Consider the following 27,058-nt stretch of genomic DNA (forward strand, 5'->3'; position numbering starts at 1 on the left):
CAAAGTGTGGGGGCGGGGTGGGTCTATCAGTGGCCCTGGGGCTCACTTGGGTTAGGTGGTCTTTGCTTGCTTTTCCCTTTGCCTGGACCCCTCCTGCCCACCCTCACCCCAACCTGAGCAGCTCCTTCTCACCTCTCAGGTCTCCGTGCAATATCACCTTCCAAATCCTCTCTAACCCCGATTTCCTCTCTTCTCAGCCTGATCCCTGGTGCCCTCTGGGGTACTTGTGGCCCGACAGGTATCAACCCCAAGGAGGCCTGGGCGAGCTGGACCCAGGCTGATGGGAAGAGGCTTCCTGCCTGGAGAAAGAGCCCCTTGAGAGATTTCCACTTCCTGTCCTCATAGGTTGGCTGGCAGGGGTCAGGCTGCCACCAGCCATGGGACCCCCTGGGCCGGCCTTCCCTCCTCCCTCCTGGTGAGGCTGGAAGCGCAGGGGCCATGCTGACAAAGGGGCCGGAGCAGATCTGGGCCCCAGGACCCTTCACTCCATACAGTGACTCCCAGAGAGAAGGAAACGGGGAGCAGAGCCCGGGTTCTGTGGAGGGCCCGGGGACATGGCCCGGATATGGGGCAGGGAGGGCCGCTGGCCAAAGGGGAAGTGGGCAGGGTCAGCAGGGTCTCTTGCTTCCACCTGCTGCTGCCCCAGCCGTCATGCCAGGGGAGAGCGGGGACCGGCAGGGAACCCGTGGTCCTCTGCTGCATTCCCCGCCCGCCACCCACCCCCCTCGCTTCTGGGCACAGAAACAGCTGCTTCCCGGGGCTTCCCACACAGCCCCGAGGGCTGGGCCGCATGAGCCCTGAACTCACAAACCCAGCCTCATTCGGCTTCAAGGAGCCTTCTAGATCTGCCTCTGGACACCCAGGAAGCACAGAGAGGGGAACAGGCCCCTGAGGGCCAGGGTCTGCCCTGGGTAGGGGCCGAGCAGGCACGAGGGCCTAAATCTCTCTCCTCCGGGCCGAGTGCCCTCCCTGTGGGGATGGCAGGCACTTCCTGACAAGAGAGCAAAGCTGGAGGCGCAAGAGGACAGGGCACCTCGGCTGCCCGCCCCTGAGGGAAGGAGTACGAGGGGCTGAAGTTGCAGGATGCCCAGAGGGAGACCAAGGGCCCTGGGGACAGTCCTGCCCCACCTGCCAGCCTGCCTGCACTGGACAGTGGGCCCAGTGAGGACCAGTGGGGCTGGCATCCGCACCTGGGTCAGAGAAGAGACAGGCCGGGCGGCCCTGCACTGAGAGGGTGTGGGTGACCCCGGGGCCAGGTGAATTCCGGGCACTGGGTCAGATACGCAGACTGCAGCCAGGGTGGCAGCGAGCATTGGTCACGTGGCTTCCAAAGGCCTCGGTGTCAGCTGGGTTGAGAAGGGCCTGTTAACCGTGGGCTGACCTTGGACTCCGGCCATCAGGAGCTGCAGAGAACCCAGCTTCGACCACCCACGGACTACCCGCCAGGCCCCTCACTCTGTAGTTCAGTTCATTCCCTCCCGCCCTCATTCATTCACTCGTGAGGTGTTTGCTAAGCACACCCTGGGCACCGGGGAATCCCCTGTCCTTGCTTTCTCCCAGGGGACTCCTCGTCCACAGTCTGATAGACAGACAGACAGACACACACACACACACACATGATGTGGTTGGGGCTTTGATTAAAGCAGCCCAGGGGACAAGGTACACAGGGGAGGGTGGTGAACACAGCAGGGAAGGCTTCTCGGAGGAAACGTCCTTTGAGGGAGCAGCTGGGCCGGAGAGCCGGGGAAGGGTCTCAGCTGCCCCAGGAGTAAAGGCTCCACCCGCCCTCTCACTGCACTCCCTCACAACACCCCCCTCCCTGGGCGGAGAGCTGAGGCCTCAGACACGACCCTTGACCTGATACTACTTGTCCCACAGCTGTGGCAGCACCGCTTTAATGACACATGGATGATATGTTTCAAAAAGAAAATAAAGAGGGGCGCCTGGTGGAGTCAGATAGACCTGGGTCTGAGCCTGGGCTCAGCCATGTGCCTGCTGCAAGCTTCGTCTTTCTGAGCCTCAGTTTCCTCATCTGTAAAATGGGTGCTCATGGAGCTTGGACAAGGATTGAATGAGATGACTGGCTTAATGTGCTTAGCACGGTGCCTAGCAATTGATCAGCTCTCGATCTGATCTTGGCTGTTGGAGGAGGCCCCCTGAGATGGAGGCCCCCCGAGATGGAGGCCCCCCGCAATGAAGGCTGGCCCGGGCACTCAGTGTTTGTGTGGGGGGAGAGGACCAAACACTCCCCTCCCGCAAGACAACATTCTTTCCTCTGCGGCTTCCTGGACCTGCCCTGAGGGTCAGTTGCTCCAGCACATCCTAGCCGCCTGCCTCCAAAGTCCACCAGCCCTGCTGCCGAGGGGGTAAAGAAGCCAGGGCGGCCACTGTCAGCAGGGTTGGGACAGGACAGGTGTGGGCCTCTGGTTCCCTCGTCGTGTCATTTGCTACATGCCCCTCCTGGAGGCTGTTCCCCTTCTTTGGAAACGTTCTTAGTTCATGTGACTCAGGGTAGACCACACATCCCAGCCTGACTCCATGGCTGGCCAGTCAGAGGTCATGTCCCTGGGCACTGTGACCAGTCCAGGGATGGACACATGACCAAGTTAGGGCAATGAAATGCAACTATGGGACTTTGGCCGGGACCCTGCAACAAGGGGCACCCTCTCTCCACTGGGGTTTCTTCATCAGTAGGACGTGAGCCTGGAGCTGCCACCCATCTTCTTGCTACCACAGGGAGAGGCCGCCAAGGGGGCAGGTTGCATCAGGCCAGCTTTGCTGTCCCAGGTACCTCAGCCCACGACCCAGATACCTCCTCCAGCCCTTTGACACACTGCTACTGCGCTGAGCAAGCTGGGCCTGGTGATGGGATTAGAGGCTGGAGGTCAGGTCACTGAATTGCTGGGTGACCAGGGCCGGGCATTGGGCCCCAAAACCATAGACCCACAAGGTGGAAAGAGCTGGGGTTTGGTCCCTGGTTTTTCTGTTCTGAAGCCAAAGTCCCCCAGTACTTCCTTTAATACCTGCTCCAAGCTTCTGCCAACAGCCAACTCCTTCCCCTGCCTTGTGCTGCCGGGCCCCACTCAGCAGCCCCAGGAGAGAACGGAGGCCGCCTGTCAGCTGCTCGCTCCCATCATGCTGCTGCACCTTCCGTGGGGCACTGACCATACCAGGCTTGCCCAGTGTTTAAGGCCCAGGGCACACACAGAGGCAGAAAGGGAGGCTCTGGAGGCCTCACTCCTGGGTTTGAATCCACACCCTGCCACCTCATGGCTGTGTCATTTGGGACAAATGACATCACCTCTTTGAGCCTCACTTTTTTCATCTGCCAAATGGGAATAGTAACAACTAATCGTCAGCTGTCACCTAAATGTTGACACTGGGCTTGAATTTTCCATATGTTATCTTGATTTTTCCTACAAGCCGTAAGGCAGACCTCACCACTGCGTGTTCTCCGTGAGGAAGACCACAGACCCACAGAAGTGACAGAGCTGGTTTTTGAACCCTGGTTTTTCTGTTCTAAAGCCAGTGTCACCAATTACTTCCTTTTTTCTTTTTTTTTAATTGAAGTATAGTTGATTTACAATATTGTGTTAGTTTCACCCAACTACTTCCTTCAACGCCTTCCTTACCAGGTGCTGTCTCAGGTAAGGTTCAGCCAGGAAGAAAAGATTTCAAGCAGAGAGGGATTGAACTCAGGCCCTGAGGGGCTGCAAAACCACTGGAAGCACTGGGGCAGTAAATGGTGGGCAGTACCCCCGACCCTGGCGTCTGGAAATCGGGAAGGGCAAGAATTGCACCACAAGCGGGGTGAGCCCCAGGGAGACCCCAGAAGCCACTGGCCAATTGTCACATCTATCTCCCTCCAGCCTTTCAGATCTGGAGAATGCCTGGGACTGTCAGAATCTAACCCAGAATCCTGCTGCAGGGGACTCTGGGACCCACCATGTGGTCCTGGGCCGATGGCCACATTTCCCCACGCCTGCCTCACCATCACCCATCCCATTGGGCTAATGTGAGGATTCTAACCTGTGTAGAAACTGGTACCCAGGAAGCACTCAGCAAACACCAGCTGCTGTTAGGTGAGATGACATTTATTCGGGTAGGAGCCATGGGCTGCTTTGTTTAATGGCCCCACCTCTACTGTGCCTTCTGCAGGATGGAATTCCCCACTGTGAGGGTCTTGACCTGTCATTCTTCCACAGAGAATCAGGGACCACGAGGGATCTTCCTGGGAGCCATGGCTGCAGCGTCCCCCCGTGACACTCTCCCTGGTGGCGTCAGGCATCCATGATGTCAGTGGCGGCCACAGCAGCTCCTCGAGCAGAACCCAGGCTGTAGGCTCTTGAGAGCCTCCCCCAAAATTCTTTTACTTCTTAAGTTGACCTGATCGGTGTTTGTGGTCTGAAACCAGCAGACCCACCTGGGGCATCTGGTGGCTGCGGGGCTGGGGCTCTCACATCTGCTCTGGAGGGAGGTGTGGGGCGGGTGAGAGTGAACAGGGACACATCCATGGATGGGAAAATTTGTAGCCACTGAAGCTGGTATCTTCAAAGAACAGGGAAAACGCCCATGATAAATGTTTCCGCTGAAGTATGATTTACGTAAAGTCCACAAATTTTAAGATACAACTCAATCATTTTTGGACAAGATACACACCTGTGTAACTACCACCCAGCTCAAAACCTAGGACGTTTCCAGCCCCCAAAGTGTCCCCTCCCAAATAATACTTCCCGAAAGGAAACCATGATCCTGACGTCTATCATGGATTCTGTTCTATCATACACTGTTCTAGAACCTCCTATAAATGGGATCAAACAGCGGGTACTCTTTTGTCTGTCTTCTCGCACCCCATGTTATGTCCATGAGATTCCTTCACAATGTTGTGTGTACTATTCAATTGTGTGAATATACCACAATCTGTTTATACATTCTACTTGTGTTGGACATTTGGGTTGTTTCCTGTTTGAGGCTATTTGCTGGGCCTCGTTCATGCACATCTGGTGTGGACATAAGCACTCATTTCTATCAGGTATATATCCAGGAGTGTCATTACTGCTACCTAAGATACATGTATGCTTGCAATTTGATTGTTTCTCAACACTTTGTTACGAACAATTTCACACCTACAGACAATTTGAAAGAATTGTTCAGTGAATCCCACATCTGCTCCACCTGGATGCCACAATTCACATTTTCCTATAATTGCCTGATCATATCTCTAGCCATCTGTCCATCCCTCTATCCGTTCATTAATGTCTCTACTTTTGTTGATGCAACAGTAAGATTTTAAGGAAAAAAAGAGGCAGGATACAAAATTATCCAAAAGCCATAGACCCAGAGACATTGGGAGGAAATGCAGCAAAGCCCCAGTGGCCACAGACATCTCTGCTTGTAGGATTTAAACATTTTTCTTTTTAGGATTTCCCAAATGTCCTGCAATAAACTTGTATTAATTTTTTTGATCAAGAAAAAAATCCGGGCTTCCCTGGTGGCGCAGTGGTTGAGAGTCCGCCTGCCAATGCAGGGGACACGGGTTCATGTCCCGGTCCGGGAAGATCCCGCATGCCGTGGAGAGGCTGGGCCCGTGAGCCATGGCCGCTGGGTCTGCGCGTGCAGAGCCTGTGCTCTGCAACGGGAGAGGCCACAGCAGTGAGGGGCCCGCGTACCACAAAAAAAATAAAAATAAAAACAAACAAACAAACAAACAAAAAAACGTGGTCTAACCGGGACTTCCTTGGTGGTCCAGTGGGTAGGACTCCACACTCCCAATGCAGGGGGCCTGGGTTCGATCCCTGGCAGGTAACTAGATCCCGCATGCATGCCGTGACTAAGAGCCCACGTGCCACAATGAAGACCTGGTGCAGCCAAAATAAATAAATATTAAACAACAACAACCACACATGGTCTATCCATACAATGGAATATTTTTCGGTCTAAAAAGGATAAAATTCTGACATATGTTATAACATGGATGGACCTCAGAGACACTGTGCTGAATAAAATAGGCCAGACATGAAAGGACACATATTGCATAGTTCCACTTATATGAGGCCCCTAGAATAGACAAATTCATTGAGACAGACAGTAGAATGGTGCTTTCCAGAGGCCAGATGGGGGAAGGAACAGGGAGTTGCTGTTTAATGGGTACAGAGTTTCAGTTCTGCAGGATGAAAAGAGTTCCAGAAATTGGTTGCACAAGAATATGAATTTACTTAATGCTACTGAACTGTGCACTTAAAAATGTTTAAGATGGCAAAGTTGGTCATCTCAGATGAGAAAGACCAACTTCCTAGGATAGGCAGTAGGGCAGTGTGAGGACCCCACTGGGCACATGGTCATGAATTGAAAGGAAAAACAGTTGAACCAGTCACGGGATGTTCCTCTGGAATATTCAGCCTTTTCAGGGGCAGTTGAGAAGGGCAGGTGGAGAGGAGCCAGTTGGGTTTGCCTAAGGTGGGGGTTTGCCTGGTGGACGTAAGAGAGGAAGAGAGTGATGTGTTAGGATAGGCCAGCTGCTAAAACAAAGAGCCCTCAAATCACCCTGGCCTAATAGCACAAAGCTTTGCTTCTGGCTCACATAAAATCCTTTTTTGTTCTTGGTCAGGCGTCTCTCCTCCACATGGTCACTCTGGGATCCAGTTTCCCTCCTTCTTTCAATGCTGTTTTCTTCACTCTCAGCTCCCTAGGTCTGAGAGTGGGAAAGAAGGTGTGAGGAAGGCATATCAAATATTTAACCTCCTTGGCCCTGAAGGGACACGTTTGACCTCTGTGTGTGTCTTAGTCCATTCATGTGGTGGGCAGGCAGGCTTCCTTCCATGTGGAGATTCAGGGAACCAGGTACTTTGCAACGAGTGCTGCTGCCTTGGCTTCTTCCTTTGGAATCAGGGAAGCAGGAGGGCAAAGAGGCTCTTGCAGGAGGGAGAAGTGACCCACACAAGGAGTCACGTGGTCCTAGCCCATTGCAAGGGGGTGGGGGACGGGGAAATGTGGTCTTCCCGTGTTCCCACGGAGGAGAAGGGCACCCGTGTCGAGGAAGTACTCATGGAGTCTCTGCCAGGAGGGGCAGGCGTGTTTATGAGGGCGTGGAATCTACACTGGGAGTGGGGAGAAGGGAAGGCTGGAGGGGAGGAAGTGGTAATTACAGCTTGAACGGAGGGTTAAAAAGGGTCAGAGGGCTTCCCTGGTGGCGCAGTGGTTGAGAGTCCGCCTGCCGATGCAGGGGACACGGGTTCGTGCCCCGGTCCGGGAAGATCCCACATGCCGCGGAGTGGCTGGGCCTGTGAGCCATGACTGCTGGGCCTGCGCGTCCGGAGCCTGTGCTCCGCAACAGGAGAGACCACAACAGTGAGAGGCCCGCGTACCGCAAAAAAAAAAGGGGTCAGAAATGGTAGCCAGGAAAGGTCCCAATGGAGCGCCCTAAGCTCAGGTGATAGGAGCTGGTGGATGCAAAGTAGGATGCTGGAAATGCATTTCAGGACTGGGTTGTTTCTGGTGGTGAGACAGTGCAGGGCCATGTGTATGGGTCAGTGCGGGTGGACGGGTGGACAAGAGACCAGGAGCTCGGTGTTCTTTCCCTTTTCACCCTCCAGCTGTGGGTCAGGCTCTGTTGGAAGCTCTTTGTAACTATTCACTCATTTAATCCTCTAACAACCATAGGAGGTAGCGACTCAAATTGTTCCCACTACCTCGGGAATCCCAGCCCATTCATTCACGGAGCAGCCACTGAAGGAGCAAGGTGGACCGAGGGGTCGGTAGACACAGCGGCCAGCGCAGGAGAGGGTGAGGAGTCTCACGGCAGGAGGGCCAGTGGTGTGGGGCTTTGGGGCAGGGCTGCGCGGGTCCTTGGCCTCAGTCCGGAGGCCTGGCTTCCTGGGAGGATCTGCTGACCCATCGCTGCTACCAGGATCGCTCGTGCCTTCGGGGAACCGGAACCTTTGCTCTGTCCCAAGTCTCTCGAGCTGCTCTCGGCCCAAGAGCCCTCCCCTGCACCCTCCCCCGGCCAGGCTGGCGCCACAGCTTCGGGCGGTGCCTTGTTGTTATCGTGGTAATAAAAGCTCTAATTGCAAAAGCAACTTCATCAAGCCTGTCGGAGGAAACCAGAAAAGGCTTTAGCTCTCCTAACCGAACACCGGAGCAGCTCCCACCGGGTCCCAAGCACGGGGAGGAGGCTTGTAGAGCAGGGAAGCCCAGCGGTCCAGCTGGGACGCCCCCCTGACACCCTGCCACGGAGGCACGTCTGGGGCACCCCCAGACGACCCCACCTGACCCTCGGCGCAGCGCCCTTTCACCGACAGCAGAGGGGCGCAGGAATCCCAACCGGCCGGATTCCTTTCCCCAGGAGCAACCCCTGGCCTTGGAATTTGACCTGGCAGCTGGGCTGGGAGTGGTGGGTACGCCTACTGCTTCCCAGAACCCGGTGGATTCCAAAGCCATCTTCCCCTTCTTCATTCCCCTGTCCCGCTCTCTGACACCAACCCTCCCTCTGCCCTGTTAGATGGCCTCCTGAGAAGCTCTGGTACTGGCCAAGGTCACACAGAGGGTTGCCAGCGGGGCTACACCTCTGGGAGGCTTCTTCAGGCTGGGATGGGAGTTGGGGGCTGCCAGCTCCTTTGCTTCCAAGCTGATCACTAAGGAGGGTGTTGAGGATAGAGCTCGGGGCATCCAGGCGAGGGTATCTCCTCTCAGGAGGAAGGGGCCAGACCCTGAGCTTGGGGAATGCGGAGTGGGGATGGCCCAGCACCGGCCATGGCATCCTGGGTAAGCAAAACCACTGCCTCCTTCCTGTGCCCCTAGGCCTCAGCTTACACATCTGCTCATGGGGCCCTTGGGTCCTGCTGGTTTTTCTCCACAGAGAGGAGAGTCATCCCAAGGCCACCTGACACAAGTCCAGCCTGCAGGGCCCAGGGCTGACAAAGGAGAAAGTCCAGTGGGGTACAGTTCCTGAACCAAGGTTTCCCGACTGCTAGCCCAGGAGTCTGGTCCCCACAGTGTGACTTCCATCATAACAGGGATCTTTTAAAAACTGCATTTATTGTGTTATAAAAAAGTAAGGCAGGGACTACCCTGGTGGTGCAGTGGTTAAGAATCCGCTTGCCGGGCTTCCCTGGTGGCGCAGTGATTGAGAGTCCGCCTGCCGATGCAGGGGACACGGGTTCGTGCCCTGGTCCGGGAGGATCCCACATGCTGCGGAGCAGCTGGGCCCGTGAGCCATGGCCGCTGAGCCTGCGCGTCCAGAGCCCGTGCTCTGCAACGGGAGAGGCCACAACAGTGAGAGGCCCACATACCGCAAAAATAAAAAAAAAAATAAAAATTAAGAATCCGCTTGCCAATGCAGGGGACACAGGTTCGAGCCCTGGTCCGGGAAGATCCCACATGCCGCGGAGCAACTAAGCCCTTGTGCTGCAACTACTGAGCCTGAGCCCTAGAGCCCGTGAGCCACAACTACTGAGCCCACGAGCCACAACTACTGAAGCCCACATGCCTAGAGCCCGTGCTCCGCAACAAGAGAAGCCACCGCAATGAGAAGCCCGCGCACCGCAACGAAGAGTAGCTCCTGCTCGCCGCAACTAGAGAAAGCCCGCGCACAGCAACGGAGACCCAATGCGACCAAAAATAAATAAATAAAATAAATAAAATAAAAGTAAGGCATGTAGGGCACAAAACCACGGGACAGGTTTTCACCAAAATTGGAAGGTGACTTGGGAAGGCTCTGCTGTGGGGACACAGGAAATGCACTCAGGGGTGCCCCAGGGATCACTGCAGGACAGTGATGGACAGTCATTACCAGGGTCTACCACTGGGGTTCCAGGAGGGCCTCCTGTGCCCTAGGGCCTCAGATTTAGATTTCTGGTGTCATTTGTAAATAAGGATAATCAGAGAGACATGGTCAGGCTTGAAAACGTTCTTCACACTGTACCACTTCAGTGCTCCAAAAACCGTAATTATTTTTGATTAATTCTGCTATTAGCTTGTGAACAGTAAATTATCTTGTATAGGACCCTTTGCATTTGTGTTAAAAGCATTGATTCGTTCAAATTCAGTGTTTCAAATATGCCCCAGTTTTGATAATTATGTTGAGGTACCAGCATGCCTTGGAAATATTGCAGGTTGGGCTCCAGACCACCTCAACAAAGCGAATATCGCAATAAAGTGAGTCACATGACTTTTCTGGTTTCCTAGTGCATATAAAAGTTACGTTTAGAGTATACTGTAGTCTGTTAAGTGTGCAGTAGCATTATGTCTAAAAAAACAGTGTACACCCTGTCAACTGAAAAAAAAACGCACAGCTTAAAAGTTGAGAATTATGTTTTACTGGGAGGACATTCTGACGGCTCGGAGGAATTGCTCCAAAGAGGTAAGGGAGGAACCAGGATATATAGGGATTCTTGCAACAAAAACCAGGTAGTCAGAACATTAAAGGATTACTGTTAATTAAAGAAAATCAGACATCTCAAGTTAATGAATTTAGCGCTTTTCTGTGTATGGGAAGATATAAGAGTCTGGGCTCATTGAAGTAATTTCTTTGATATGCACCTTACCTCTCTAGGGCCAGCATCCTATTCTTTCCCATCCTGAATCCCCTCAGAGTGCACCGTTAGGTGCAGCTGCAATGGCTGATGGTTTGAGAGCCACAACATCCTTTGTTCACTAATATGGCAGGTGACATTCTTCGTCCACATACTTTTAAAAATACTTTATTGCTAGAAAATGCTAACCATCATCTGAGCCTTCTCTGAGCGGTAATCTTTTTGCAATATAAGGTCAGCTGAAAAAATGCACAAACTAAGAGCTGAGTTATGTTTCATTTGGGGACCTTCCTGAGGACTATAGTCTGGGACACAGCCTCTCAGATAGCTCTGAGGAAACATTCCAAAGAGGTAAGGAAGGCGCCGGGATATATAGGATTTTTTGTTGGAAAAAAAAAAAAACAAAGCTTATAGTCAAACATCAAAAGATGACTGCTAATCACAAAAACCAGACATCTCAAGTTAATTATTTTAGTGCTTTTCTCTGTGTGGGAAGATGCAAGAGTCTGGGCTTGTTGAAATTATTCCTTTGACAGGCATCTTAGCTATCTAAGGCTAGTATCCTGTTATTCTCCATCCTGAATTCCCCTCACGGTGCAATGCAGGGGGACGGCTGCAGTGGCTGATGGCTTGATGGCCACAACATTTGTTTTTTACTGAAATAGCGGGCAATATTTTTTGTCCACAAAAACATCAAAGATCACTGATCACAGATCACAGTGGCAAATATAATAATAAAAGTTTGAAATATTGCCAAAATTACCAAAATGTGACACAGACATGAAGTGAACAAATGCCGTTGGAAAAATGCTACCAATAGACTTGCTCCATGCAGGGTTGCCACAAACCTTCGATTTGGAAAAAATGTATTTGTGAGGAGCAATAAAACAAGTTATGCCTGCATTTCTTCAGTTTTGAAAGTGCTAGGAGCCTCAAAGAATGGAAAAGTCCCCAGGCCCTGGTAGACTTCTGGGAGGCCCTGCATCACTAGAGTTCCTGCAGGCTTTGCTTCCCTCATGGTACTTGGGATGAGTTACTGCAGGGCCACTCTTACTAACAACAGATGATGGCTGCTCTCTGCCAGTCTCTGGGAATCCAGAGAACAGTCAGTAGAAGGGCACAGCTATCCTTTGTGTGGCCTTGACTTTGAGCCCAGCCCTTTCCCTGCTGGCTTCCGTGACTCCCCCCCAACAAACTTGTAGGGTAGGAACAATTATCTCCATCTGGTACAGAGGGGTAGGTAACTTGTCCTAGGTCACACAGTTGGTGGAGGCAAAAGTTCCAAAAACAGGTTTTTACCTCTAATGCTATACTCAGGATACCTGCATATGGGGTATGGGGTGAGGGCCTGTCCCAACCACCAGACGCACGGGCATACAAGTCACCTGCTTTCATTAAACTCTCTGGGCCCTAGGTCCTACCTGTGGCCTTGAAGCATTGAGGCTAGGCGTATGGTAGGAGGATGCCTCTGAGAAAGGCTGAGACCCCTGGAAGCTGCTGGCCTGCCAAGTCTCTAGCTGACAGAGCATCCTGGACTGGGGCCAAACCCAGGCACTGAGTGAAGGGGCCCAGTTCCATGTCACACTGCTGGCAGGGCTGTAACCCAATCTTTTTTTTTTCTTAATTTATTTTTTTTATACAGCAGGTTCTTATTAGTTACCTATTTTATACATATTAGTATATATATGTCAATCCCAATCTCCCAATTCACCACCCCCCCACTTGGTGTCCATATGTTTGTTCTCTACATCTGTGTTTCTGCTTTGTAACCCAATCTTGAGCAGGTAGGATTTCAGTCCATTGATCTCTCTGCGCTCACATTAATATTTTAAGGCTCAGAGCTGAAGTTGGGGTGCTGGGTCTTGAGTGTAGCCTGGGAGGGGGTGGTGAGCACAGCTGTCCTTACTGAAATAGCGGGCAATATTTTTTGTCCACAAAAACATCAAAGATCACTGATCACAGATCACAGTGGCAAATATAATAATAAAAATCAAAGTTTGAAATATTGCCAAAATTACCAAAACGTGACACAGACATGAAGTGAACAAACGCTGTCAGAAAAATGCTGCCAATAGACTTGCTCCATGCAGGGTTGTCACAAACCTTTGATTTGGAAAAAATGTATTGGTGAGAAGCAATAAAACAAGTTATGCCTGCATTTCTTCATTTTTGAAAGTGCTAGGAGCCTCAAAGAATAGAAAAGTCCCATCTGTCCACAGACACAGGGCTGTCCTCCTCCAGCCCTCTAGGGAACTCCCACTGTGCCAAGTGCCTAGGACTTTCTGGGTCAAAGGTGTTTTTGGTGCAGAAGGATGGGGTTCTCCTACATTCAGAGAGCGGAATCCTGGGTGGGTCCTGGGTCCTGTCCTTACTAGCTGCCTGCCTTGGACAAATGGTTTTACCTCCTGGTAAACCACTCACCTGAGAGACGAAGTGCTAAGTACACTCACCACACTGCTGGCAGTGAAAGTTCAAAGATGCTGGATATAAGTAAGGGGCTTGCACAGGGCCCGCTCCTACCAAGTGCTTGACAAGTGGCCCCTGTCTTTTGAGAGGAGATAGAGTCACAAAGCCTTTCCTAGGAACAGGCCTTGCAGCTGGAGCTGGTGGCAGGGCCCCTGGGTGGATCCCTTTGTTCCTTGGGGGAGGCCCCTGGTCTGCCCAGTGGCCCTGGTGACTCCTCTGCCAGGTTCCTCAGGCCAGACCGGAGGAACCAGTGTGCAGGAATGTCAGAGACTGGACAGGGACCTCCTAATCTCCCCCATCTAATCTGTCCAAGGCACATCACCCACACCGTGTGTCTGCTCTCAGAATTCAGCATCAAGGAGCTTTTGGAAAATTTTTTCCGATGTCCTAGAAGAAAAGATTTTACACTTGGAACACACTCTCTCCAGCACCAGTGGCTGCCATAGCAAATTTCTCTCCAAGCTTTGTCCACCCATGCACAAATGATGACATTTTGGTCATCAGAATGTACATTCCAGTTTGCATTCTTATCTTATATGACGTTGTCTTCCGAGGCCGAGTTGCTACAAGTGTGTGCATTATTCATTGCCGAATGCCAGCTGCTGGCCGAGAAGCCACGCCATGCAGCACACCGCATGTAACAACACAGGGTGGGGGGTTCCTGCTCGCCGCACACTTCCTATATCATCCTCTCACCCATCCCTCACGACAACCCTGTGCCCTGCGGATTATAACCCCCATGTTACAGCTGAGGAAACTGAGGCTCAACCCAAAGTCACACAGTTAGGAAGTGCTGAGCCAGGACTTCATTTGTTCAGCAAATACTTCTGAGGGCCTACAAACCTCAGGGCCTGCTGGGCACTGTGATGGAGAACAAGACACTTAGGTTCCTGCTCTCCTGGAGGTTCCAGTCTGGTGGGGACACAGACAATACACAATAGAGCAACTAACAAGGGTGAGGGGAGAGGGAGAGGGTGGCGTAGGGTGGGCAGTGTTGCTAGTCCAGATTGGAGCAGGGGCCAGAGGCATAGCTGGTTTCCTCACTGCCCAGTACTGCCAAGTCCTCTGGCTGGCACACTGAAGGCACTAGAGAAACGTGTGGAAAATGAACCCTGTTTACCAACTTCACTGCTGATACACCAACATCCTTTATAGCCCAGTCCAGGGCGCTAGATAAACATTTAGGTTATTTCCAGCTTTCTTCAGTGAGGGAGAACACGGTGATGGCCAGTTTTATGCACAGGGCTTTTTGCCGCCGATGACTTCTTGGGAGGAAGTCTTGAGAATGGGGTTGCTACCTCAAGGGTCATGGGCACATTTACCCTTCTGGATTTCTCCTTCGGGTGGTGATATGCCTGGCACTTTCCCTGAGCACCTACCGTGTGCTGTATACATCATCACAGATGACTCTGGAAAGTTGATATTATTATGCCCCTTGCAGAGGTAAGCAGCCTGAGGCTCCTGACTGCCTGGTAGAGATGCCTTCTCAACTAGCTCAAACACCCCTAATGTAAAACCTAATATTTTAGCATTACTATCCGCCAAGCTCCTCAGTCTCTGCCTCGGAGGTGTTGCGTAGAATTGACCACCCTGGTGCTAAGGGTGGACCTTGACTGGCCAGGCCAAGGATGGGCCATTGAGAGCTAAGTCCAGGACTTTAGTTTGACTGTAGGGGAGGGAAGTTTTGTCCATATGGACATGGTGCTCTTCACACAAAGAAGCCAGGACACCTGCCTTGCTCCTCACCTTAGCCAAGGGGCCTCACCTGAGTTGTTCAGCCTCTGCAGGACTCAGTCTTCATATCCATTAAATGGGAGCAGTAACAGATATAACTTTCCAACACTTTTAATGAGGCGATCCCATAAAGGGGTCTGTGGGTTCTGGTAGCCTAAACCAGGCTTGAAACGACAGACACTCAACCCCTACTTCCTGTGCCCCTTCCTCCTGGCCAGGTTTCTGGCGTTCCTCTGGGATTACCAGGCTGCTGTCACGGACAGTGGGATAAAGGCCTGTCACCTGGGCAGACCATAGACACAGCCCCACCATCTGAGGGCTGGTATTTTTAGACAAAGTCCTTGGCTCTCTTATCTAAATGGCCTGACTGGAGACCTTGATTTCTCAGCTTTTCCAACATCCAATGGGACTCCTCCTCCGCCCCCTCCTCAATGCTGGATGGCTCCCAGCTCCCTCCAGTTCAATGTCCAGGCCCACCTCCACAGCTGCCTTGACAAAAGCCCCCTTTCATCATAATCCTTTTGTTCAATGAGCGCATTTTTCTTGGAGCAAGTTCAGCCAAGTGCACACTGCTAAAAAGAGACGTTTTCTTCCCGAAGACTGTGAAATCCCCACACAGAAGCCATTTCCTGCATGCCAGGCGCTGAATTTCCTAAGCAGCCAGGGAACCCTCTTGTCCCAGCTCATGCCCGGTAAAAACAGGATCTGTAATTTAAAAATTTATCCATACTCCAATTGCTTTCGGAAAGGATTGGGGCGGCGGGGTGAGAGAGGAGTGAGGGACATGGGGCAGTTAATGGGGTAAATGTGGTAAATGCGAGCAGGGGCCCTTGCCTCCCCTCCGTGGGCAAAGGTGCGTTAGTCACAGTCACGGGGCTGCCTCCAGCGTGGGGGCGGGCGGGGCGGCACCCACAAAGCCAGCAGCCCCGTGGCACTCACCTTTGGCCAGTACTCGGGGCGGCTGCGGGGATGCCGCTCCGCCCGCCCCGAGCCTCTAGGCCCTGGCATCCTCAGCACCACGGACAGGGAAACTGAGGCTGCAGGAGGCTTCAGAGGGCTCGGTGCGGCCTTGCACCAGTCGCCTCTTCCCCCTTTCGGGCCTCGGTTTGTGACCCGGGGACAATAATTTCTCAGGCTCCAGCTTGGACGGGGCGTGGCCGCGCTTCGCAGGGAGCTGAGCCGGCGCTGGGAAGTGTTATAAAAACACACGTACGGAGCTGCAGAAGGAGGTGCCTCGCCCCAAGGTCATGCAGAAAGAGAAGCCAGCCTCCAGGGACCGGCTTCCTAACTGCCCGCTGCCAGGCCCCGGCCTCTGATGTCCTGCAGGATTCGAGGGGTCAAGCAAAGTTTCAGCCACCAAAGCCAAGTTCTGGTTCCCCGAGGCTCAAGGGCCCCCCCCCGCCCCGCTAGCTTTCTCCATCCTCGCGACCCCCGGCACCGGCTCGACGCTCCGCCCCCCTCGAGGCCCCGCCTCCCGAGGCCGCAGGAAACGAGACGGCGGGGGGAGGCCGTGTGCTGACGCAGCCAATGGGGAGAAGGCGTGGCGAGGGCGGAGGCGATTGTGATGCGCCGGGCCGACGGACGGCGGCCAATCAGCGGCGAGAGCGAGGGCGGGCTATGACGCGGACAGCGCTCCTCGTGCGGCGGCAGTATAGGAGCGAGCGCCACGGCCAGTAGGACCAGCCGAGCGCCGCCGCTACCCGCCGCTTGCCGCCTCCACGCCGCCGCCGCCCCGTGCCCGCCCGCCGCCCCCCCAACCGCCGCCGCCCCCGGCCTGCCCGTCAGCGAGCGGGCAAGCGGCCTCCGCGCCCGCTCTCCGTGAGGGGGGCGTCCAGCCGGATCCTGAGCCTCGAGCTCTCGCGTTGCGGTCGACCGCGCCTCCTCGGCCGCCTGCCCGGCATGAAGACCAAGTTCTGCAACGGGGGCGAGGCGGAGCCGTCGCCGCTCGGGCTGTTGCTGAGCTGCGGCAGCGGCAGCGCGACCCCGGCGCCCGGCGTGGGGCAGCAGCGCGACGCCGCCAGTGACCTCGAGCCCAAGCAGCTGGGCGGGCGGCAGCCGCAGCTCGCGCTGCCCCCGCCGCCGCAGCTGCCTCTGCCCCCGCCGCCGCCGGCCGACGATCAGCCCGAGCCCAGGACGCGGCGCAGGGCCTATCTGTGGTGCAAGGAGTTCCTGTCCGGCGCCTGGCGGGGCCTTCGCGAGGACCAGTTCCACATCAGTGTCATCAGGTCGGTGTCGGCGGCGCGCCGGGGTGGGCGGGAGGGAGGGCTGCGCGGACGCGGTCGGGTGACGCTGGCCGGGGGCGGAGTCTGAGGTCGGGGGCGGGGCCGGGGGGCTCTGCGGCCCGCGAAGCCACCTTTCAGGAGCCTTTGTGAAATCCAGGCCAAATCCCGTGAAACGGGCCCCCGAAGACCCTCCAGAAGGCAGGCTGTTGAAAACATGCCGCTTTCGTGGGAAAACAGGTCTCTTCTAAGGAGAACAGTACTGTTCAATCACAAAGTACATTTTGTCCAGAAGCTTAAACTGTGTCTAGCAAGTCCCTTTGGGTTTAGGGCCTTGAATGAAGGAGGGATGTTTTGGCTGGCTTAAAAAAATCACTTGGTGACTTACTTTTAGTTCTTCAAGTCCACGATTAGGTTTTTCCCACTGAAAGAGACATTTGTTAGCGGTGAGGGGGTGACGTTTGTTAGTTCCCCACTAACCGCTCAGACATGTAGGTGTGTGACCAGCCAAAGTTAGGATGTGTGGCTCAAAAAATAACTAAGAGTAAAGTAGAAAGAATTTCTCCCCCTTTTTTAAGCTTAAAAAAACTAATCATAAGTTTAAATTACGAAAAAAGTAAGTTTGTATGTATTCAGACTTAACAGCAAAACATAAACTCGGTTTTTGTCCATCCTGCTCCCCTGAGATGATCATTTAACATTTAGTGGGTTTACTTCTATTGAGACCTTTAAAAATGTGTTTTCTTTTTCTGCTAATTTTCTTGTAACTGGTTGACCAGGTTGAGTGCAGTATCTAGAAACTGGCTGGCTGGCTGCCACCGATAAGCCCCAAATCCAGTTTTAGTCATTTGATTCCTTTTCTGTGCCCAGTGCTTCGCCAGAGCCGCAAATGCAGCAAAACTAACTGAGCTTCACTTTCTTTTTGTGCCTGTGGCCTCCCTTACAGACATGCCTAGGAGCAGTGAGAATCATAAAGGTAGAAAGAGAAAGGAAAACCAAAGAATTGCTTAATGAAACCTTTTTTTTTTTTTTTCCTGAAATGAAACTGCCTCCCAAACTATCACATTTAGTTAGGCCTGAAAATTCTCAGTGAGAAGATCATCCTGGGCCATGTGGTCTTCAGGTCATCCAGCTGTAAAATGGAAAACGTAGAGGCGCAGTGACTTGCCTGAGGTCAGTGGCTCTGTGCTGACATCAGAGTGAGCTGCCAGGTCTCTTGAACCCATCTCCTACTCCAGTGCTCTTGCCTGTTGCCTATGAAAGCGTTTTGGACACCCTGGATCCAGCTGTAAGATGTTTTCGAGGTGCTTTTCTGGGGAGTGTCACTCATTAGATAAACCTTTGTGTTTTTGCTCAAACCTGACATTCTAAAAGCATTGAGGATGCCGATGAAAAAACTAATTGATAGTCAATCTAAGAAAGAAATGGAAAATTTTATTCAAGTCAGACTGAGGATTATAACCCGGAGACAGCCTTTCAGAGAGCTCAGAGAACTGTTCTGAAGAGGTAAAGGGGGAGACCCAAATATATGTGATTGTTGCAAAGGGGGTGCGTGCAGTCAGGCACACATCTCAGCAGAAGGTCGCTGACAGTTGTGAGGAATGACTTCTTAGTTAATGCTCTTAGTGCCTTTCTAAGTGTGGGAAGGTGCAAGAATAAAAAATTTCTACAGAAAATATAATATCTCTCTGAGGGTCAGTTCTGTCATTTTTCTGAGGGCACAAAGTACTTCATCCTGATCTTTGCCCTGAATTCCTTTCAGGGTGTATTGTAAGTCAGCGACTACAGTGGCTAATGATTTGATTCTTGTTGAACTGGGTAGTGGGCAGGATTCTTTATTCTACAGTCCCTTCCCTTTCTGTTGTAATTTCAACCAAGGTTTGGGAGGCATTTCGTGACCAATCTGTCCCACTGCGTTAAGGATGCTCATTCCCAGGTCAGGTGAAGATTTCGTTGATAGGCCACTCAATGTGCTGTTAGTGGACTAGGTCCTGTTAACAGTAGCGAAAAGCCTCTGGACCACCTATCTTAGTAGTCTGTTATGCTCCAGGAAAAGTTTCCTTCTTTTTAAAAAAAAAAAAAAATTTTTTATTATTTATTTTTGGCTGTGTTGGGTCTTTGTTGCTGTGCGCAGGCTTTCTCTAGTTGTGGTGAGCGGGGGCTACTCTTTGTTGCGGTGCACGGGCTTCTCATTGCGGTGGCTTCTCATTGCGAAGCACGGGCTCTAGGCACGCAGGCTTCAGTAGTTGTGGCACACGGACTCAGTAGTTGTGGTGAGCGGGCTCTAGAGCGCAGGCTCAGTAGTTGTGGCGCACAGGCTTACTTGCTCCGCGGCATGTGGGATCTTCCCGGACCAGGGCTCGAACCGGTGTCCCCTGCGTTGGCGGGTGGCTTCTTAACTACTGCGCCACCAGGGAAACCCCAAAGGTTCCTTCTTGTTGCTTCTTCCCATATCTAGAGCTATACTATTATAATCGTTGGTCTTATAGAACTATAAGTTTGGTCAATCATTTCAAATTGGCTAATTATCATTAATTTTATTGGAGGCTTAGTCACACACTTGGTAATGCAAGAAACAGTAATCTTGTAAAATAGGCAGAATACTGGTAATATAGCTAGTGACATTAATAAGATCATAAGTAAGTATTTAAGCTAAGAACTTCCATTAGGTTTGGCCCAGTATCACCCCAGGTCGTCTGACCAGTCTGTTCTGGGCCAGTTGCTGTCTTTAAGGGAAATAATATACTGGCATTGTATGTGAAGTTCACCAAAGATGTCTTCAAGTGCAAGGTGAGTGAGTGGTGGGTCATTGTGACCCCTAACAGGATTGGGAAAGGAGTTACATGGTTGGCTCCAGAAGAAGAAAAATTGATCTTTATGGTTGAGCAGGTATTTCCGTTATCGGGGAGGTCTGGTAAACGCATAATGCAGATGCGCGATGCACACCAGAGGGGAGGGAGGAGGCCAAATGGGCAGAGAAAAATTTTATGTTTAAATTTTTCTTGTCTTGCCTTAAAATATGAATTTTTATTTCATCAAGGATGTTTTTTTTGTTTTCTCCAGGAATCAGTGGTCTTGGAAGACACAGCTTTCCTTTTGGTTTGGTGGACCTTTTAAAATAATGTTGTATGGTGTGATACACTGCCTCTCAGTCCTGTTTTCTGGAATAAAATGTAGTTATGGAATGAGTTTAACAAGGAGAAAAGAGGTGATTTAGGATATGGGAAAGTGGGTGATGCCTAGCTTTAAAAAAAAGGCAAAAGAGGTGGTTCAAGTGGGGAAAGATATACACTTGATTGAAATTCAGTGGCCCTCCATAGCCAGCCCATGTACAGGTTCTGGCTGTCACGTGTTCCTGATCCGTCTCTCCAGCCCCGGCTTTTTGCTGAGTGCTGGTCCATCTGGGGTGGATGAGACCTCACTGCCTCAGCGCAGTCCATCCAGTCCGTCCCACACTTGACCCTTCTGCTCCTCCCCACCCTGGAATATGCTTCTCCTGCTTCTTTTCTTTGAGTTATTAACAGCAGCTGGCTGGTGCCTCAGGATTATTTCTCACCCTTTGCATTGGCTCCGAAAGCCCTCCTCAACACTCGGTGGCAACTAAACCCTAGTGAACTGCTTTTGTGCCCACACCTCCGGTCTGCTCCAGGCCCGCTGTCCTTGCTTAGACCCTGTAACAGGAGGCACCTGTGGATATCCTCGTACTTTGGGTGACACCCCCCCCCCCGCCTCCATTCTATATCCCATTGCCAGGGATTTCTCAAATATCCTGACTCCTTTGTTTCAAAGTTTACTGTGGCGTCCTGTAGCTGGAGAATAAAATCCAAACTTGTTTGCATGGTTTATACTTGGGCCCCAGCCTTAATTTTTCAGGGTGGTGCTTTTTTTGTTGCTGTTTTACAATCATTCCCTTCCCCTAACCAGCAGCAGCTAACAGTGAGCTAGTCACACCTGTCCTTGCACTTCTGGAGTGAGCTTTGTGTTTTGTCTCCAGACTTGTCTTTGCTCCTACACTCTGCTTGGCAGCCTGGTGTCTGCCCTTTTTTTTTTTTTTTTTTTAAATAAATTTATTTATGTGTTTAATTTTTGGCTGCGTTGGGTCCTTGTTGCTGCACATGGGCTTTCTTTTAGTTGCAGTGACCAGGGGCTACTCTTGGTTGCAGTGTGTGGGCTTCTCATTGCGGTGGCTTCTCTTGCTGCAGAGCACGGGCTCTAGGCGCACAGGCTTCAGTAGTTGTGGCACACAGGCTTAGTTGCTCCGCGGCATGTGGGATCTTCCTGGACCAGGGCTCCAACCTGCGTCCCCTGCACCAGCAGGCGGATTCTTAACCACTGCGCCACCAGGGAAACCTCCTGGTGTCTGCTTTTTTTTTTTTTTTTTTTTTGCAGTACGCGGGCCTCTCACTATTGTGGCCTGTCCCGCTGCGGAGCAAAGGCTCCGGACGTGCAGGCCCAGTGGCCATGGCTCACCGGCCCAGCCGCTCCGCGGCACGTGGGATCCTTCTGGACCGGGGCACGAACCCGCGTCCCCCGCATCAGCAGGCGGACTCCCGACCACTGCGCCACCAGGGAAGCCCTGGTGTCTGCTTTTAAAATACCTCCTTCAAGGCCTAACTTAGAGAGCCAGACAGAATTAGTTTCTTCCTCGTTTAGGTTTCTTCCATAGCACTTCATGCATACACACCTTTATGTCACAGCACTTACCACATTGTGTGTGTTTATTCGTTCAAGTCTGTTAGATTGAATTCCTAGAGGGCATGTCGTGTTCATCTTTGTATCTCCAGTAGTAGAAGAGTGCCTGACTTTAGCCCCTGGATTTTAGCTTAAATTGGCTTCTTTGCTGTCCTCCTAATGTGATGACAGGGCTCTTTGTAATCAGGCTACTGGTTGCCTGAGTCCCTCCAGCTACGAGTGGTATAGGGAAAGATAAAAATTACCGTAACATGAAAATTGTCATTAATGTACTGACCACTTGGAAATTTTGTCCATGCCTGGACATCACAGCTGAACACTAGCTTCTGTCTCTGCCCATCAAATCAGCGTTTGTTATCATCACTCTTATTGCTGGTGGATAAAACAGTCACAGTGAGTTGTGAAATGAAATTGTAAATCTTGCAAAAGATGCAAGATATCATGAAGTTTGATGAAAGATATGTTTGTGGACTATTGAAGTTTTACACACAATCTCCCCACAGACCCACTACCAGTTGAGAAATGATAGGATAGATGGTACCATGGGCCCTTCAAAACCAGATCATTTAAATATCAAAAAGACAGAGAGGGCCTTGAAAAGACTGGCAAAGTCCTCAGCTGTATTTGCAAAAGTATACAGTAAAAGTCAAAGAAGGAGTGAATTGTGCTTTATGGTGCTATCTTAAAGGGTTATGAAAAAATTATGCCAAAACTCCCTACTTGATTTCCTTTATATGTACATAGTTACTTTGATAATCTAAATTATATTACATGTAAAGACATAAATAATTCTGTTTCATTTTTCAAGATAAAGTTTCATTTACACTTTGTTTTTACTACACACTGAAAATTTGGTCCCTTAAGGGGCCTTACTTCTTTTTTTAAAAAAGTTAATAAACTTAACTTTTTTTTAGAGCAGTTTTAGATTCACAGCCAAATTGGGCAGAAAGTACAGAGAGTTCCCATTTTACCCCCCCTCCCCCCACAGCCTCTCACTGTTGACATCATTCTTCTCCTGCAGTGGTACATTTGTTGCAGTCCACGAACCTACACTGACACATCATTATCACCCAAAGTCCACAGTTTACATTAGGGTTCACTCTGGGTGGTGTACCTTGTACAGGTTTGGACAAATGTATAATGGTGTGTACTATATCCACCATTGTAGGATCCTATAGAATAGCCTCATGGCCCAAAAAGTCCTCTGTCCTCTGCCGATTTATCCCTCCCTCCCCTCAATCCCTGACCTTTTTAGTGTCTCCATAGTTTTGCCATTTCTAGAATGTCATATGGTTGGAATCATACAGTGTAGCCTTTTCAGATTGTCTTCTTTCATTTAATAATACGCATGTAAGTTTGCTCCGTGTCTTTTCATGGCTTGATAGCATATTTTGTTTTAGTGCTGAATCATATTCTGTTGTATGGGCGTACCACAGTTTATCCATTTGCCTGCTGAAGGATATCTTTTTTTTTTTAAGTCTTTATTGAATTTGTTACAATATTGCTTCTGTTTTATGTTTTGGTTTTTTGGCCCCAAGGCATGTGGGATCTTAGCTCCCTGACAATGGATCAAACACGTACCCCCTGCATTGGAAGGTGAAGTCTTAACCACTGGACCTCCAGGGAAGTCCCGGAAGGATGTCTTGATTGCTTCCAAGTTTTGACAGATACGAATACAGCTGTTACGAACATCTGTGTGCAGGTTTTTCTCTGGACATCTTTTCAGTTCATTTGGGTAAATACCAACAAGCCCAGGTGCTGGATTATATGGTAAGAGTATGTTTAGTTTGGTAAGAAACTGCCAAACCATCTTCCAAAGTGGCTGCACCATTTTGCATCGCCACCACCAATGAATGAGAGTTCCTGTTGTTCCACATCCTCACCAGCATTTGGTGTTGTCAGTATTCTGGATTTTGGCCATTCTAGTAGGTGTGTAGTGGTGTCTTGTTTTAATTTGTGATTCTCTAAAGGCAAATGATGTTGAGCATCTTTTCCTATGCTTACTTGCCATCTGTGTACCTTCCTTGCTCAGGTGGTTGCTTGGATCTTCCACCCCCTTTTTTTTTTTTTTTTTTGGTAGTACGCGGGCCTCTTACTGTTGTGGCCTCTCCCGTTGTGGAGCACAGGCTCCGGACTCACAGGCTCAGTGGCCACGGCTCACGGGCCCAGCCGCTCTGCGGCATGTGGGATCTTCCCGGACCGGGGCACAAACCCGCGTCCCCTGCATCGGCAGGCGGACTCCCAACCACTGCGCCACCAGGGAAGCCCCCACCCATTTTTAATCAGGTTGTTTCCTTATTGTTGAATTTCAAGAGTTCTTTGAATATTTTGGATAATAGTCCTTTATCAGATGTCTGTTGCAAATATTTCCTTCCAATTTGTGGCTTGCTTTACATTCTCTTGATAGTGTCTTTTTTTTTTTTTTTTTTTTTTTTTTGCGGTATGCGGGCCTCTCACTGTTGTGGCCTCTCCCGTTGCGGAGCACAGGCTCCGGATGCACAGGCCCAGCGGCCATGGCTCACGGGCCCAGCCGCTCCGCGGCATATGGGATCCTCCCAGACCGGGGCACGAACCCGTATCCCCTGCATCGGCAGGCGGACTCTCAACCACTGCGCCACCAGGGAGGCCCGATAGTGTCTTTTGCAGAGGAGAATTTTTTAATGTTAATGAAGTCCAGCTTATCAGTTATTTCTTTCAGGGATCATGTCTCTGGAGTTGTATCTAAAACATCATCACCATACCCAAGGTCAACTAGATTTTCTTTAATGTTATGTTCTAGTTTTATAGTTTTGCATCTTACATTTAGGTCAGTGATCCATTTTGAGTTAATTTTTGTGAAGGTGTAAGGTCTGTGTCTAGATTTCGTTTTTTAGGCTGGGGCTGTCCAGTCCTTCCAGCACCATTTGTTGAAAAGACTATCCTTTCTCCACAGTATTGTTTTTGCTCTTTGTCAAGATCAGTTGACTGTATTGATGTGGGTCTGTTTCAGGCCTCTGCATTCTGTTCCATTGATTTATTTGTCTTTTCTTTTTCTTTTGGCCAGTATCACGCTATCTTGATTCCCGTAGCTTTATAGTAAGTCTGGAAATCTGTACGATCAGTCCTCAGACTTGGTTCTTCTTCAGTATGGAGTTGGCTATTCTAGGTCTTTTGCTTCTCCATGTAACTTCAGAATCAGTTTGTTGATATGCACAAAATAACTTGCTGGGATTTTTTATTGGGATTGCATTGAATCTATAAATCCAGTAGGGAAGAACTGACATCTTGACAATATTGAGTCTTCCTGTTCACAAACATGGAGTATCTCTCCATTTATTTAGTTCTTTGATATCTTTCGTTAGAATTTTGTAGTTTTCCTCATATAGATCTTGTACATATTCTGTTAGATTTATACCTCAGTACTTAATTTGGGGGGGGCGCTAATGTAAATGGTAACACGTCTTTAATTTCATTGTCTACTTGTTCATTGCTGGTATACAGGAAAGCAACTGATTTTTGTATATTGACCTTGTGTCGCATAACCTTGCTATAATTGCTTATTAACTCCAGGAATTTTTTTCTTCAGTCTAGTCTCTTGGCTTGCTCATCTCTGACCCTTATGCCCACGGTCTCCTTCCTGGTTTTCCTCTCTGGCGGAGCCTGGCAGTCAGCCTAGACTCCCTCCATGATCTCACCACCCTCTGTCCACTGGCAGGGAATCTTGTACCGCCCTAGGACAGCCCTCATCTTCAGCTTTGCATTAGCCCATCTTGCATCCAAGCCAGACTGCCACCTCCCTGTAAATCAGCATTCACTCATCTCATTGTGCCTAGTACGTTTTTTGTTGAATATCACAGTAGTCCAGGGCCTGGTGATGAAACAATAAAAACATAAGGCCCAGGAGGTCCATGTGGGCTAGAAGAGCTGTGGGGCACTTTGTGGAGAAAGTGGGAGCGTCCCTGAACTCTGAAAGGTGGAAGGACCTTTCAGGTGGGAAGAGGAGGTAGAGGTGTGCTGTGTCCCTAGGATGCTAAGGTTGGTGGCTTGAAATGGGTATTTTAGAAATACTTTCGGAGGGACATTTGGTAATGTCCGGACACATTTTTGATTGTCACGATTTCGTGGTGGTTGTGGTGGTGGTGGGGGTATTACTGGCATCTAGTGGGTAGAGGGTAGGGATACTGCTCGACATCCTACAGTGCGCAGGACAGCGCTTTCCTCTCCGTGCCCTGAATGTGGACAGTGCTGAGGTTGAGCAGCCTGGAGCAGAGGACTGAAGACCGAGCTTTTCTCTGTCCCGCACACTCTTTTTTTTAAAAAATAAATTTATTTATTTTAGGCTGTGTTGGGTCTTCGTTGCTGCACGTGGGCTTTCTCTAGTTGTGGCGAGTGGGGGCTACTCTTTGTTGCGGTGCGCGGGCTTCTCATTGTGGGGACTTCTCTTGTTGCAGAGCACGGGCTCTAGGCGCGTGGGCTTCAGCAGTTGCAGCATGTGGGCTTCAGTAGTTGTGGCATGTGGGCTTCAGTAGTTGTGGCTCACAGGCTCAGTAGTTGTGGCTCACGGGCTTAGTTGCTCCGTGGCATGTGGGGTCTTCCTGGACCAGGGCTCGAACCTGTGCCCCCTGCATTGGCAGGTGGATTCTTAACCAGTGCACCACCAGGGAAGCTCTGTCCCACACACTCTTAAAGATTGATAATAAGCAACTGACATTATCTCCTGTAATCTTCACAGACCCCTACTAGATACTCTTACACCATCTTACAGAGTAATTTGCCCAAGACCATGCAGCTGTCTGCAGAGCCAGCAGTCCACCAGGGACAAAGCCTGTTCTCATAACTGTGCCTGCAGACTTGGTGTTGAGAGAGCGGGGAGTTACGACACCTGTTCCTGATTACTGTGTATTGTGCTGTCATTTTACTGAAGTGCTTTTTTCCCCCTGAGCTGTGGTCGTTTCAAGTTGAATTTTAGACGGTTAGAAGAAATTTTGCAAAGATCTCCTTTTTTCTTGTTTGTGCTGTAAATTCAGTAGCTCTTTTGGTATTATGCTGTCTTCTATTTTCCGTGCAGGCCCTGAACCTTAGGGAGACCGAGTCCTGTGTGTGCTGGGCTTTTCGCCATGTTACTTGTGGACAGTTTGCAGAGGTTTCAGTGGCCTTTTTGGTTTTCAGCAAAGTACAGTTGGTTAGGTGCAGGCGAGAAATTTCCCATCTCAGTTTAGCAGGTGAAAACCTTTGTGTTAGAGGCTTCTCTGGAGCAGGCAGTGTCTCAGGTTTCTCGCTGTCTGAGCTGACTCACCTAGATGGACTCCTTTTCCAAATGGTTAAAAATACGTCGATGTTTTTGATGAATGAATGGACGAGCAGAGTGTGGCATATACCTGCAATCAGATATTATTCAGCTTTGATAAAAAGGAGATTCTGACACGTTACAACATGGCT

At 50.6% G+C, this 27,058-nt stretch overlaps 1 protein-coding gene across 2 annotated transcripts in view; it reads left to right on the forward strand.

The window, feature by feature from the left end:
* The first annotated feature begins 16,368 nt into the window (after window positions 1-16,368).
* The window catches only part of CHKA (choline kinase alpha), a 61,489-nt gene continuing 50,799 nt past the window's right edge, over window positions 16,369-27,058 (forward strand). The window contains exon 1 of one of the 2 annotated variants that reach the window (XM_060105449.1): window positions 16,369-16,954. In XM_060105449.1, the coding sequence (XP_059961432.1) occupies window positions 16,629-16,954 (326 nt within the window). In that variant the 5' untranslated portion in view covers window positions 16,369-16,628. The remainder of the gene's footprint in view (window positions 16,955-27,058) is intronic. The other variant, XM_060105450.1, reaches the window with a different exon arrangement.

Source organism: Mesoplodon densirostris, chromosome 7 (assembly GCF_025265405.1).
Source record: "Mesoplodon densirostris isolate mMesDen1 chromosome 7, mMesDen1 primary haplotype, whole genome shotgun sequence".
Taxonomy (NCBI): Eukaryota; Metazoa; Chordata; class Mammalia; order Artiodactyla; family Ziphiidae; genus Mesoplodon; species Mesoplodon densirostris.